This window comes from Capra hircus, chromosome 27, assembly GCF_001704415.2.
Source record: "Capra hircus breed San Clemente chromosome 27, ASM170441v1, whole genome shotgun sequence".
NCBI lineage: Eukaryota > Metazoa > Chordata > Mammalia > Artiodactyla > Bovidae > Capra > Capra hircus.
In genome coordinates, this window is record NC_030834.1 from 38,456,721 (window position 1) to 38,472,886 (window position 16,166).

General features: G+C 41.8%; 1 protein-coding gene across 1 annotated transcript in view; it reads left to right on the forward strand.

Moving 5' to 3' along the window:
* LOC102171684 (zinc finger protein 596-like) overlaps window positions 1,397–16,166 on the forward strand; it is a 30,208-nt gene continuing 15,438 nt past the window's right edge. Inside the window, exons 1-5 of the mRNA XM_018041810.1 lie at window positions 1,397–1,482; window positions 5,036–5,162; window positions 5,877–5,972; window positions 6,493–6,575; window positions 7,020–8,213. Coding sequence (XP_017897299.1) covers window positions 1,471–1,482; window positions 5,036–5,162; window positions 5,877–5,972; window positions 6,493–6,575; window positions 7,020–8,213 — 1,512 coding nt within the window. The 5' untranslated portion in view covers window positions 1,397–1,470. The remainder of the gene's footprint in view (window positions 1,483–5,035; window positions 5,163–5,876; window positions 5,973–6,492; window positions 6,576–7,019; window positions 8,214–16,166) is intronic.

The following is a 16,166-nucleotide window of genomic DNA, read 5'->3' on the forward strand; positions in this document are numbered from 1 at the left end:
CCCTGGGATTTCTTTGGAAGGAATGATGCTAAAGCTGAAACTCCAGTACTTTGGCCGCCTCATGCGAAGAGTTGAATCATTGGAAAAGACTCTGATGCTGGGAGGGATTGGGGGCAGGAGGAGAAGGGGACGACAGAGGATGAGATGTCTGGATGGCATCACGGACTCGATGGACATGAGTCTGAGTGACCTCTGGGAGTTGGTGATGGACAGGGAGGCCTAGCGTGCTGCGATTCATGGGGTCGCAAAGAGTCGGACACCACTGAGTGACTGAACTGAGGTATCATAATAGGCAACAAGGGAAATATCTCTGCATCCTATTAGGTTAGAAGGTAAAGGATCCAGAGAATCTTTCATTATTTATCAATAGGCCTAATCTGGAAATTAACACTTGGATTGATATATCAACAGGGACCTTCACCTGATCTGGGATGAGCGTCCCAGCACTGGGATTTCTTCAGTCCCTTCGGCCTGCCTGCTCCCTTTGTTACAAAATCTGTATATATCTGATTCCCCTCCTGCATCCTTGGAGCAGTTTTCTCAGAACTACTGAGACGCTGTCTCCTGGGCTCAGAGTCCTAAACATTGCCAACAAATGCAATAACTCTCTACTTTCAGGTTATGACTGTATTTTGTAGTCCGCACTGTGGATGCTAATAAAGAAGGTCAAACTACAGACATCTTACAAATAAGACAAGATAAACCTTGAGTTTTCTATGTTCAGCAGCCTATGGCATCGTCGACTTAAAAATATGCACAATTTGACAGTTGCAAGTTAAGTTTTATTTGGGGCAAAATGAGGACTGCAGCCTAGGAGGCAGTGCCTCAGTTAGTTCTGAGAGATTGCTCCAAGGAAGCCAGAGGGGAAGTCAGGCTATATAAAGTTTTTAACAAAGGGAGCAGGCACTCTGAACATTAAAGATCAGGTATCAAATTAGAAAGTTAGCACTCTATGTATAGGAAGATGCAAGCCTCTGGGCTCATTGCCTTCATGTGCACTTCAGCTCCCTGGGGCTAATCCTGTTTCATTGTTCATCTTGCTGCCTGTATTTCCCCAGCTTCTCAGCAATCACCATGGCGTGGGGGTGGGTGGTTGGAGGGAGGAATGTGAAGGGGTGGCAACATATGCTTGATTGCAATTTAGGGAGTTCTTATTCACATATGGAGGGCAGAAATTACTGATGGCTGTGACATTTCTTGTTTATTAATGTGGCAGGAGATATTTTCATTTCACAATGGCTATAGCCATCTTACATGTGATCCTGCAGAGAAGATTCTTAGGGTGCATCACTTATTTCGGTTTGAGGGGCTGGGGGTCATGTCCAGGTGAAGGTTGGGCCTTGAATTCTGATGGGTCTGGAAGTCTGGAGTCTCAAGGCTTCTTCCCCATCCTCAGATTGACCTGCCTAGTGCTTGGATTGGCTGTGAGTGAAATCGTGAAAAAGGGTCCTGGTGACTGAGCTGTTGAAGATGGAGCCCCTGGTAAGTAGAGATGCCTCCTCCTGAAAATACACCCCAAGTGCCATTAGATGGACAAGGTTGCAAACTGGCTTCTATGTTCCAAGCACAAGCAGGCAGGGTTCAGATATCTGAGCTCAAATTACCTTTGTCCAGGACTCTGGGATAGTTATCATGGGTCAGGTCTATCAATAATAAGAAACTAATCTCATTCTTTACAGTAAACAAATTTATGAGAGCTTGCACTAATCTTGTGTGTTTACAGAAGAGATAATAAAATTTCTTTTTACTTATCAACCCTTGTCCTGATTGGTGAAAGATTAATTTGTTGGCTATTTTTGGATGTGAGGGGCTTAGGAGCAGTAATGGCAAGCAGTAGAGATCAGTGAGGAGAAGACATCACAAGCCCTGGAGAGTCAGAGGTCACAGCCCTGAGTGTAGCTAATCTAGTGTTATACCACCTGATGTGAAGCTGTTCAGTGTTGACAGGAACAGAAGTCAGGTTTGGAACTAAAAGAGAATCATTTTACTTTTTTTCAGTTTTTAACCTCTCACTACTTAGTACATATGCACTATTGAAAGTTAATGAAAAAGTCAACAAACTATCATTAGCATTCTTTCCCCAAATCACACATTTTCAGTTCAGTTGTGTCTGACCCTGGGACCCCATGGACTGCAGCACACCAGGCCTCCCTGTCTATCACCAACTACTGGAGTTTACTCAAACATGTCCATTGAGTCGGTGACACTGTCCAACCATCTCATCCTCTGTCATCCCCTTCTCCTGCTGACTTCAATTTTGCCCAACATCAGGGTCTTTTCAAATGAGTCAGTTCTTTGCATCAGGTGCCCAAAATATTGGAGTTTCAGCTTCAGCATCAGTCCTTCCAATGAATATTCAGGACTGATTTCCTTTAGGATGGACTGGTTGGATTTCTTGCAGTCTACAGGACTCTCAAGAGTCTTCTCCAACATCACAGTTCAAAAGCGTCAATTCTTCAGCACTCAGCTTCCTTTATAGTCCAACTCTCACATCCATACATGACCACTGGAAAAACCATAGCCTTGAGTAGATGGACCTTTGTTGGCAAAGTGATGTCTCTGCTTTTTAATATGCTGTCTAGTTTGGTCATAACTTTTCTTCCAAGGAGTAAGTGTCTTTTAATTTCATGGCTGCAGTCACCATCTGCAGTGATTTTGGAGCCTAAAAAATAGTCTGCCACTGTTTCCCCATGTATTTCCCATGAAGTGATGGGACCAGATGCCATGATCTTCGTTTTCTGAATGTTGAGCTTTAAGCCAATTTTTTCACTCTCCTCTTTCACGTTCATCAAGAGGCTTTTTAGTTCCTCTTCACTTTCTGCCATAAGGGTGGTGTCATCTGCATATCTGAGGTTATTGATATTTCTCCCAGCTCTCTTGATTCCAGCTTGTGCTTCCTCCAGCCCAGCATTTCTCATGATGTACTCTGCATATGTGTTAAATAAGCAGGGTGACAATATACAGCCTTGACGTACTCCTTTTCCTATTTGGAACCAGGTGTTTTTTTTTTTTTTTGTTCCATGTCCAGTTCTAACTGTTACTTCCTGACCTGCATACAGGTTTCTCAAGAGGCAGGTCAGGTGGTCTGGTATTCCCATCTCTTTCAGAATTTTCCACAGTTTATTGTGATCCACAGAGTTAAGGACTTTAGCATAGTCAATAAAGCAGAAGTAGATGTTTTTCTGGAACTCTCTTGCTTTTTCAATGATCCAGCGGATGTTGGCAATTTGATATTTGGTTCCTCTGCCTTTTCTAAGGACTTCCCTGGTGGCTCAGAGGGTAAAGCATCTGTCTACAGTGCCTTTTCTAAATCCAGCTTGAACCTGTGGAAGTTCACAGTTCACATACTGTTGAAGCCTGGCTTGGAGAATTTTAAGCATTACTTTGCTAGCATGTGAGATGAGTGCAATTGTGCAGTAGTTTGAGAATTCTTAGGCATTGCTTTTCTTTGGGATTGGAATGAAAACTGACCTTTTCCAGTCCTGTGACCATTGCTGAGTTTTCCAAATTTGCTGACATATTGAGTGCAGCACTTTCACAGCCTCATCTTTTAGGATTTGAAATAGCTCAACTGGAATTCCATCACCTCCACTAACTTTGTTCGTAGTGATGCTTCCTAAGGCCTACTTAACTTCACATTCCAAGATGTCTGACTTGTACTCATATTTGAGAACTGGAACGAATGTGCTATTGTTACTGTTTAATTGCTCAGTTTTATTCGACTCTTTGCAACCCCGTGGACTGTAGCCCACCAGGCTCCTTGTCCATGGGATTTCCCAGGCAAGGATACTGGAATGGATTGTTATTTCCTTTTCCAGGGATCTTCCTGACACAGGGTTCATACCTGAGTCTTCTGCACTGTTAGACAGGCTCTTTACCACTGAGCCACCAGGGAAGTCTGGAAGGAATGTGTAGGGAGGAGTATTGTCTGCAAAGAAAAGAGACCCCACTCCAGTGTTCTTGCCTGAAGAATCCCAGGGATGGTGGAGCCTGGTGGGCTGCTGTCTATGAGGTTGCACAGAGTCGGACACGACTGAAGCGACTTAGCAGCAGCAGCAGAGTAGATAGAGTAAAACTAGGCTCTTGTATAGATTTTTTAAAAACTGGAGAAAACAAAGCCAATAACTAGGCTCCTTTCATCCTTCACCATAGAGACAGTGTTAGATTACAAGAGAAATAGGGATAACTAAGGTCAAGGTCCCTGAGAATGCAGAGAGTGGGAGTCCTCCCACCACAGGAATAGCCAGTCTCAGTCTGTCCTTCACTCCAGCCCGAGAGTCCATGACTCATTTTGCTGAACTGTCTTACCTCAGAGTGTGTTCTGAACACCTGAGTCCCACAGTGCTGAGAGAGACAACATCTCCTGGTACCGAGTTCTGTATGAACCCTGTTCCGTTCTGAGAACACTATAGACAGCTCATCACGATTCTCTGACATTTGCAGGATTAGTAGAATAATGTTTTGTATTTAACATAGGTTTGCTAGGCCAGAAACAGTTCATACCACAATATATTGGGCAATTCAACACTCATAGCAAGTTATGAAAGCAGTTTCTATTTGGAGAATCAAAATTTCCCCTAGAGACATAATTTACCTTCTGAGCCACCAGGGAAGCACCTAGGGACATAATTTAAATCAATAGTCATGGTTTAAAGGTAGCTCATCATGGTTACTGTTTGTCTTGTTGGAAATGTGTCCAATTAATAAAAAAGAGAAATTTAATTATACATTTTCAAGTGACTATTTCATAATCACCTGTCTAGAAGTCCTAATTACCAGGTTATTGAAAAACTTCCAAATTATACTAAAACACACTTCATGTGATATTTCTATAAAATAAGGATTCTTGAGTGTATAGGTGTCCATGAATGTATCTGAAAGGCAGACAAAGCTCAGTGCTGCAGGGAACCAGGGGAACCCCACATGGAGCATGATCATCATCCACCCGGTCCCCATCCTTCCTCAGCTGAACCTTTCCACTTTGGACAACAGTAGAGGCTGCTCTGTCTAAATCAGAATATCCCTGATGTTTTAGGAATTGGTGACGTTTGAAGATGTAGCTGTTGACTTCACCCGGGAAGAATGGAGCCTGCTAGACAAGTCCCAGAAAAACCTGTTCAGAAATGTGATGATGGAAACTATCACCCACCTGGTCTCTGTAGGTGAGTCTGTCAACACAGATGTATGTGCACCTGTGTCCATTGCATTCATTCATTTGCTGAACAAGCATATAAAACAGCTTCCTTGTATCCCACTGCAACTGTTTCCTGATTCTCTGATATTCTTCATGGCCACTTAAAAGGAAGATGTTTCTTTATGTGACAGTTTTCATCACCACACTGAAAGGTTTTGTTGGCCAGGTTTCATCTTTGTTGCTGCTCAGTCTCTAGACTCAAAACAGAACCGGGGATTCAATGGATATTTTAATGTATAAGTAAAAGGATTCGATATTTTAAAAATAATTATTCTATTCCAATCACTTCTTGAAGGCTTGAGAGCAGAGTCCTGTATATGACATAATTTTGATTCTTCCTGTAAGGTGGATCATTACTGGATCCTGTTTGATAGAAATATTCAGCCCACTGTAGAGTCTTTTGATCTTTCCCATTTGGAAAAGACTGAGGATTCTGTGTCCTCTCTCTGAACTGGTGCATGGGCATCAGCCCGTAGACAGCCTCACTGTTCTTGCTGCTGCTCTGGGTTTCCTCCTGGTCTGCTGAAGGACCTTCACTGTTTTGTCCAGTGAAGATGTTGTTGCCTGCACTGACCTTCAATTATCTCTTTATTTTCCTCAGTACCTTACCTTGGACTTAAGCATACCAAAGGATAATTAGGCCAGACTCAAAATCCACACTTTTTTTTAAAAAATCAAACAGGCAATCAGATCAGCAAATCAGATGTGATTTCCCAGCTGGAACAGGGAAAAGAGTTGTGGAGTAAAGCAGCAGGAAGCTTCCAAAGTCAAAGACCAGGTGAGCATCAGGGGGCTGGGCTTCACTGCAAAGAGGTTCTGGTCATTGAGTGACTAAGTCATTGGAAGCAAAACTGAAGGTTTTGAGACATGAGTGATCTAGTCTAAATGAAAGGAGAACATTGGGGCATATTCCTCACATTTTTACCATTTTGTGCACCTATGATCCCAAATCATGTGTCTTCCTGCCACTTTCTTTTCTTTAAGTACTTGTGGACTTGCTGCACTTAAACTTACACATAGTGATTCCTGTCCTGATCCTCTCATTTAATGTTTTTTCCATCATTTTCTGACACACTGTCTCTTCCCCACACTACATTTTTATATTTTAATCCTGGTTTTGTCTAACAGACAATGACTTTTAAAGTATTCTACTACCTTCAGTATTTCTTTGTTATGTACACAGTTTCTCCATTTGAGTGCCAATTTTTGGAACATACTCACATAGAGGACTTGGTAGTTATCTATATTTCTATTTTCCTAATGCCGTTCTAAAATCTATATTTTTTCCATTTCTTTAGGCAGTGAAAGACCACTTGGACAACAAGAAATGATACTCATGCCAAGTGTTTACAGGAAGCACATATCCCCTACCATGGCAATGGTAAGTTTCATGGGTGGGAACCCCAGTCATCCAAATTAAAGACCTGGCAGTGAGATAAGTTGGTAATTGAGAACCATTGCCTATGTGTAATTTGAGATTGAGCTCTTTTTGAAAAAAATTTTGGGTAGACTGAAATCAGTTAAGAATCAATATGAGCTCAAAACCACAACCAGTGAATTAAGGGGAAAAAGTCAGTTATACAAACATTGCTCATCTTCAAAATTAATCTGATATCTGAGGTAGGAAACTATAAAAGTTTTATAAAACTATAAAACTATATTGTGCCTGCAGGGGAATAACACAACACATGTTTACCTCTAACACGGGAGACATTTTAACAGGAAACTTACCAGCTGATGCTCTATGGTGAACATGCAGACAAATGAATGTCTGCCTGGTCTTGGGCAAACCAGTAACAGTTTCATATCTCCTTCTCCAAAGCAGGTTTCTCACTTGCAAGGGAATTCTGCTGGATGTACTGATCTGAGTGATGAATTTACTCCTCAATCTTCACCTCAATATTCAACAGTTCCCTTAAGAAGGAAACATAATGTCAGCAAACAGTGTGAAAAATCACTTAGTCAAGGGTCATTCCTTAATGGACAGGGTCACATTCACACTAGAGGTAAATCATGTCACTGTGCTCTGTGTGGAAAAGTCCTTCATAGTTTCTTTAGACTCAGAAGACACAAGGTGATTTACACTGGAGAGAAACCATTCAAATGTCAACACTGTGGCAAAGTCTTCAGTCAAAGATTCTCCTTGAAAGAGCATGAGAGCACTCATACAGGCGAGAAGCCCTATGAATGTCCTCTATGTAGGAAAGCCTTTAGTAATTACTCTAGCCTCAGCAGACACAAGAAAATTCACACTGGAGAGAAACCATTCAAATGTCAACTCTGTGGGAAAGTCTTCAATCAAAGTTACTACTTGAAAGACCATGAGAGAACTCATACAGGAGAGAAGCCCTATAAATGTCCTCTGTGTGGAAAAGCCTTTAGTAGTTGTACTAGCCTCAGCAAACACAAGAGGATTCACACTGGAAATAAACTATTTGAATGTCGACTGTGTGGAAAAATCATCAATGGAAGATTCTCCTTGAAAGAACATGAGAAAACTCACAAAGGAGAGAATGGCTATGAATGTCATCAGTGTGGAAAAGTCTTTAGTTATTGCTCTAGGCTCATACGACACAAGGTGAGTCACACTAGAGAGAAACCATTCAAATGTCAACTGTGTGGGAAGGCTTTCAGTCAAAATTCCTCCTTGAAACAACATGAGAAAAGTCACACAGAAAAGAAGACTTATGAATGTCATCAGTGTGGGAAAGTCTTTAGTAGATGTGCCAGCCTCAAGAGACACAGTATGATTCACACTGGAGAGAAACCATTCAAATGTCAACTGTGTGGGAAAGTCTTCAATCGAAATTCCTCCTTGAAAGAACATGAGAGAACTCACACAGGAGAGAAGCCCTATGAGTGTCATCAGTGTGGAAAAGCATTTCCTCAAAGAAGGGACCTTAATTCACACAATAAAATTCACACTGGAGAGAAACCATATCTATGTCTTGAGTGTGGGAAGTTCTTCCGTTATAGTTCTGGGCTTTGTATGCACAAGAAAATCCACACAGGAGTGAAAGCACGTTTGCCTTGTGTGTAAGAAGGCCTTCAGTAAAAGTAGTAAGCTGAGAGAACATGAGAGAACCCAGAGCAGAGAGCAGCCCTGTGAGTGTCAGCTCTGTGGAGAACACTTTGCTCCTGCTATTTCCCTTAGACAACAGGAGGGAACCCAGCACAGGAGATAAAAGCAGAAGGGCCCTCCATAGATGTTCTAACCTGAGGTGACTTAATCAACATGGAGGCTCCTACAGGCATCATACTCCATCCACAGTCCAGACAGGCATCACCTGTGGAAGTGGACTCATATGTGCACTGTCTATGCCTTTAGTCAATTGCCTGACCTCAGGTAACTTAGCAGAACTCACTCTGTAAACACAATATGAGTGTTTTCAGCAGCACCTTCCAACTTTATAGACCCTAGAGTATGTGAGGAGAGGATAAGCAACCCCTAGTTCTTCTTTCACAATTAATTGTTCAGTATGAGGCTGCTCCATGTGGCCTGGAGAGACAGCAATCCATTCCAGGATTCTTGGTTGGAGAATTCCATGGACAGAGGAGCCTGGTGGGCTACAGTCCATGGGGTCACAAAGAGTTGGACATGACTGAACAACTAATACACACACACACACACACACTCAATGTGGAGAATCACTGGGACTGTAATCACTCTTAACAAATACTCAGATGAGCCCCAGGCTTGATGTGCACAAGAAACTCAGTGAAAATAAAGTAAACACTAAAATAAGAACAAAGATTAAGACTTGAGAAATACCAAAGTATGTTGAGCAACATCAAAGCATACTTCTAAATAATTTATCCTCAAGAATTGATTTCATGGAAAGTTATGAGAAATTCTTTCTCCATAGAGCAAACCCACTGGTTCACCTGTGCTCAGACCATATAACACACCCTCAGTGTCATGAAGGAAGAAGGAAGAGAAGTCTTCAGTGATCGCTTATTTTTCAGTTAATGTCAAATTCTCACACTGAGGATGTAGCAATCCTAAAAACCACAGTGGAGCTACAGATAGATTTCACATCATAAGAAAAATGATCATGTATGGGAGGGGGAACCCCTGAAAGAAAACTGTAACACACAATCAGGCTTCCCAAGTAGCTCAGTGGTAAAGAATATGCCTGTGAATGCAGGAGACACAGGTTTGATCCTGCTTCCAGGAAGAAACCCTGGAGAAGGAAGTGGCAACGCACTCCAGTATTCTTGCCTGGAAAATCTCATGGACAGATGAGCCTGGTGGGCTAGTCTATGGCATCGCAGAGTCGTACACAACTTAGCAACTGAACAACAACAACACACAATCAGGCAGATTGTGATTTGGGGAAATAGTTCTTGATGGAAATGTGGCATACAATGAAGAGTGAAGTGACCTAGCAATATGGAATACAGAGTTTTGTAAGAAATTAATGTTTGTGTATAGAATAATAATTACAAATATTCAAATAATAAAGTCCATGGCTAAAGAAGCTCAGAGTTGCTGTTTGATTTCTTTGAGCCCCTATAAACAAGGGACACAGGTTTACACTCTGGGAAAGTGGGCAGAGACAGCCCCATTCTCTGAGTTCCCTCTTTCTCCACAGCTCTTTGTACACAACTCAACTCCACTCATTCCAATGTCCCCCTATCCACATGACTCCATTCAGGCCCTGGTGGTGACACAGCTCTGATCTTCAGCTCCACTGGTCAGGTTTCTCAGAATGTCGTGACCCTCCTCACGCAAGGTCCTGGGGGAGTCTCAGAGACATCTGGTCTTACATTATTTGAGCCCCTTAACCTATGTCTGCAGAGAGAAACCACCTGGGACTCAAGAAACAGACATCTCTGCCTTCCCAGACCTCAGAATTCTCTTTGTTACTTTGCCCCCAAACCTCTGAACTGAGCCAAGTGGATGAAAAGTTCCTTCCATGATCATACTGTCTGTCTTACTTAGCTGATTACTGAATTATGCACCCAGCATTCTCACTGAACAGGAACCCAGCCTTGTTACCCCCACATAAGCTCATGGAATAAAGCTGCAGGAATATAAAATGCTCCAAACTATCAGCCTTAACACAAGTCGGTTTTGAAAATAACTAGTACAATGTTTTTTTCCAAAGAAAGAAAGAAATACTATCACAAAGCAGATGTCCCCACTTGTCTGCAGGACTTGGAAAGTTATCCTTTGATACACACCTACATTGAACTGAAATTTCCAGGGAGTCTTCCCGGATATCCACTGGGATCAGGTGTGTTCCTATCCTTGTTTCTATCAAGATTCTCTTAATTTGTTTTCAGGCACAGATGGAACAAGCTGATACATGACCTTAATTGGCCAGGAGAAATCTTAACAAGGTCATAGGACCACAGAGCAGTAACAAAGGCAGCTAAGAAAGGGAATTCTCCCCACTGACCCTCAGCCACCTCTGAGGCTGCATCTCCTCCAGTGGAGGGTGTCCAGCGCCCACCATTCTGAGCATCTACTGACAGATGGGAGGCACCCAGCTGGATTTCAGGTTGTTTGGGTTTTTAAAAAAATTTGTTTTGGTGTTCAGTGTGTTCCCCAGAGAACCTGGACATAGACAAAATATGCATAGATGTGGCTTTATGCACTGAGGCATGGATAATTTAATTTTTTAAACTAATATTTTTTCTAGGGTATGATTGCGTTACAATATGACATGTTTTACTTGTGTATGATTATATTTCAGTTTTAGTATGCCATAAAATGGTCAACACCAAGAAAGTAGAGGTTTTTCTTTTACCATCCTGTTCACCTATTTTGGGGCTTCCCTGGTGGCTTAGATGGTAAAAAATTTGCCTGCAATGCAGAAGACCTAGGTTTGATCCCTGGGTAGGGAATATCCCCTCGAGGAGGGCATGGAAAACCACTGCTGTATCCTTGCCTGGAGAATCCCATGGACTGAGAAGCCAGCCATCCCTCTGCTGCTACTGTCTGCTATCAACTGCTCTGTTCTGTGAATATATGGATTTGTTTTTGTGCCATTGACTGTCTTGAATATTTTTTACTTTATGTGTTCTTTTTCTTTGTTTTTAGTGTTCCACATATGTCGATTCACAAGGTATTTCTCTTCTAGATGTGTCTAAAAGACATGACAGGGTCAAAAGTTGATACATAACCTTGATTGGGTTAAGAAAAACCTAATTAAGGTCATGTGACTTCAGAGCAGACTCAAAGGCAGCAGGAAAGTGAAATTTCCCACTGGTTCTCAGTTCAGTTCAGTCGCTCAGTCGTGTCCGACTCTTTGCGACCCCATGAATCCCAGCATACCAGGCCTCCCTGTCCATCACCAACTCCCGGAGTTCACTCAGATTCATGTCCATCGAGTCCGTGATGCCATCCAGACATCTCATCCTCTGTCCTCCCCTTCTCCTGCCCCCAATCCCTCCCAGCATCAGAGTCTTTTCCAATGAGTCAACTCTTCCCATGAGGTGGCCAAAGTACTGGAGTTTCAGCTTCAGCATCATTCCCTCCAAAGAAATCCCAGGGCTGATCTCCTTCAGAATGGACTGGTTGGATCTCCTTGCAGTCCAAGGGACTCTCAAGAGTCTTCTCCAACACCACAGTTCAAAAGCATCAATTATTTGGCGCTCAGCCTTCTTCACAGTCCAACTCTCACATCCATACATGACTACTGGAAAAACCATAGCCTTGACCAGCCTCAGCCACTTTCAAATGGGCTCAAGATTGTCCAGCATCTGCCATTCTGAGCATCTACTGACCAACAGGGATTAGGGTTAGGGACCAGCCCAGCTCAGGTGCAGCAGAGTAGAGGATTTAAGGTTGTTTTATGTAAATTTGGAGTTCACTTACTTGTCCATTTTGACATTATTTGATACATCTGCTTACTGCTGTTGACTTGAATAAACTTACTATTATATAAAAAATAAATTTGGCATTCAGCCTGTCCATCAGAGAAATGGGACAGTAGACCAGATATTATTATGTATTGATGTGGTTTAAGCGATGGGCCACAGATACTTTAAATTTTATTCTTTTCTAGGTTATCACTGGTCACAATATTAGATAAGTTTCATGTGTGTAACAATATATTTCAGCTCCAGCGTATCACAAAATTGCTTAGCACCAAAATTTTGGGTTTTTTTTTTGTTGTTGTTGTTACCATTCTGTGGACCTATTTTACTAATTGTTCGTCTGTCCATTTGCTGCTACCCTCTGACGTTGACTGCTCTGTTCTGTGAGGATATGTGTTTGTTTTTGTATCATTTGTTTTCCTCATTTTTTTTTTACTTATTTGCTTTTAAAATATATGTTTAGTGTTCCACATATAAGTGAATTCGTAAGCTATTTCTCTTCTAAATGTGTCTTCAAGATGTTGATAGATACAGGGTGATTGCTGTTGTTCAGTCACTAAGATGTGTGACTCTTTTTGACCTCCTAGACTATAGCTTACCTAACCTTGATTGGTTAAGAAAACCTCATCAAGGTCATGTGACCTTACGATAGTATAAAGTCAGCATGAAAGGGAAATTTCCCTGCTGACTCTACTCAGCCACCCTGGAAGGTGCATCTCCTCAGCTGGAGTGTCTAGCACTCATGATTCTGATCATCTGCTGACTAGAGGCTAACAGCAGACTAGAGATTCACAGCTGTGTGGTTTAAATTTGGTGTTTGGCTAGTCCCTCAGGAAAATATGACGAGTAAAATTATATAGTGATGTGGCTTTAGACCACATCACTGATGTGGAACTGATTCTTTAATTTCTTTCAACTTAATTTAAAAATTTTTTTAAACTTAGGTATCATTCCATTATAATATTAGTGAAGTTATAGGTGCACAGCCATACATTTTAGCTTCTGTGAACCACACACCTCCTCAGCACCAAAAATGCAGTTTTTCTCTGTTACTATTTGCTGCCCTATTTTGCTGAGGCTTCTCTCTGATTTCCACTACTCAGGTCTTTGTACTTGTTATCCTGTCAACTTTTTTCTTCCTTAAAATTCTTTTTACTTGTTTTCTTTTTTTTTTTTGTGTGTTCCACACATGAGTGAAATTGTGAATTATTTCTTTCTCATAACATGTCTTTGGATGTGGTTAGACCAAAGGTAATAGATGATGTCACTTGGCTAAGAAACTCTCGACAATGTCATGTGACCTTGGAGCAGCCTCAGGTCAGCTAGGAAAGGGAAATTCCTCCTTCACCGGTCCTCAGCCACCTTCAAAGCTGCATCTCCTCCAGTAGAGGCATTCCTCCCCCACCTCTCTGATCATCTACAGAGAGGAGGAGCACAACTGGATTTTAGGATAGTTTGCTTTAAATTTGGTGTTTAGCATATTGCTCAGAAAAAGACATCCATAGTAAAGATACATAGTGATTTTGCCTGGCAATAGGGTAAGGTGTCTTTATAATTTAAGTTTATAAATTGAGTTAACATTGTGTTTTAAGGTTAGATGTGTTCCATTTGTGCTTTACACATCAACTTTTGTAAACCTTACACATGCTCACCACCCAGATTTTCTTCTCTCTCTGTCACTACACATTTGATCACTTTACCATCGTGCCTTTACCCCTGAAACCTCCTCACTGGTATTCGCTACTCTGTTCTGTATATCTGTGTGTTTCTTTTTGTCATCTGGTTTGCTTCTTTCTAGTTTGTTCTTACTGTTCTACCTGGGAGTGAAGTCCTTTGGTGTTTGCCTTCAGCCTCTTACTTAGTTCATTAGCATCATAACAAGGTCTATCCATGTTCTGGAAAAGAACAAGATCTCAATTTTTTCTTAAAGGCTGATTAGATTTCTGTTGAATATGCACACTTTTTTTTTTTTTCCCCTTACCCCCTTTTCCCTTGATTGGGAACTGTGACAAGGAGCGTATTACTTTTGTTTTCTTCTAGGAGTTTTGCAATCTTAGGTGTTATCTTCAAATCTTTAATCAACTCTGGGTTGAGTTTTAGGTATGGTGCCAAATAAGGATCTAGATTTAGACTGTGTTACTGGGAAAGATTGAAGGCAAAAGGAGAAGTGTGCATCAGAGGATGAAATGGTTATATTGAATCACCAACTCAATGGACATGACCTTGAGCAAACTCTGGGAGAATGTGGAGGACAGGGAAGCCTGGCATGCTGCAGTCCATGGGATCGCAAAGAGTCAGACTCAACGTAGTGAATGAACACACACATACAATGATCTAGCTCACTTAATCTCAGTAAATTTGAGAATAGAGGCTGATAAAATACATCCTTCTGAATGCTATTATTATGTGAAGATTCAAATTCTAAGGAATTTAGCATCTTATTCTCATTGTTGTGGGACACTGGATAAGGAGTTATAAAACCTCAGTGCTATTGTATGTAGGCACTGAAAGCTTTAAAAATTATTTCTTCATCTTTAGTTGAAAAATCTTTCACATTATTATTAACTAGGTAAAAATGAGACACTGAGGATGAAAGATTCAGAAAACAAGAGAGAACAATAATTTGGGTAAGTGAATTTTTGTCTGAAAATTGACTTCTCTGATGTCAGTTGGGAGAGTACAGTTTTTTTTAATTACCAAATTAAATAAATATTTTTGATTTTCAAATGCCTATGGCATTCTAAGGGATATCAGTCCTGGGTGTTCTTTGGAAGGAATGATGCTAAAGCTGAAACTCCAGTACATTGGCCACCTCATGCAAAGAGTTGACTCATTGGAAAAGACTCTGATGCTGGGAGAGATTGGGAGCAGGAGGAGACGGGGACGGCAGAGGATGAGATGGCTGGATGGCAATCCTGACTCGATGGACATGAGCTTGAGTGAACTCGGGAGTTGGTGATGGACAGGGAGGCCTGGTGTGGTGCTGTGATTCCTGTGGTCACAAAAAGTCGGACACAACTGAGCGACTGAACTGAACTGACCCAGTGAATTTGTTAGATTAAACTTTATGTGTACAAAAAATATATTTCAATTCCAGTGGATCATAAAATTGGTGAGCACCAACAACTTAGGTGTTTTTGTTACCAACTGTGGACCCGTTTCACTCGTCGGCCGTCGCCTTGCACTATCCTCCGACACGCCCTGCTCTGTTCCGTGAGAATGTTTGCTTTTGTGTCATTTGCTTTCCTTCCTTTTTGTGTTGACTTATTTGCTTCTGAAATTTGTGTTTAGTGTTCCACATCCAAGGGAATGCACAAGGTATTTCTCTTTTCTAAATGGGTCTTCTAGACACTGAGAGGTACAGGATGATTTCTGCTGTTCAGTCGCTCAGTTGTGTCTGATTCTTCGTGACCCCCTGGACTATAGCCTACATAACATTGATTGGTTAAGAAAACCTCACCCAAAAAAAAGAAAAAAAAAGGGAAGAAAACCTCATCAAGGTCATATAACCTGCTGCTGCTGCTAAGTCGCTTCAGTCGTGTCCAACTCCGTGCAACCCCATAGATGGCAGCCCAACAGGCTCCCCCATCCCTGAGATTCTCCAGGCAAGAACACTGCAGTGGGTTGCCATTTCCTTCTCCAGTGCATGAAAGGGAAAAGTGAAAGTGAAGTCGCTCAATCGTGTCCGATCTTTGTGATCCCATGGACTGCAGCCCACCAGGCTCCTCCGTCCGTGGGATTTTCCAGGCAAGGGTACTGGAGTGGGGGTATAAAGTCAGCAGGAAAGGGAAATTTCCCCTCTGACCCTCCTCAGCCACCCTGGAAGCTGCATCTCCTCGGCTGGAGTGTCCAGCACTCATGATTCTGAGCATCTGCTGACAGACTAGAGGCTCACAGCTGAATTTCAGGTTGTGTGGTTTAAATTTGGTGTTTGGCTAGTCCCTCAGGGAAATGGGACAAGAGGAAAGTCATGTAGTGATGTGGCTTTAGGCAGCTGGGGATCGATTCTCTAATTTCTTATGAATTTTATTTTAATTGTTTTAAGTTTTGGTACTATCCAATTATAATATGAGGGAACTGTTAGGTACATCACCATACATTTCAGCTTCTGTGAACCACACACCTTCTCAGCACCCAAAAATGC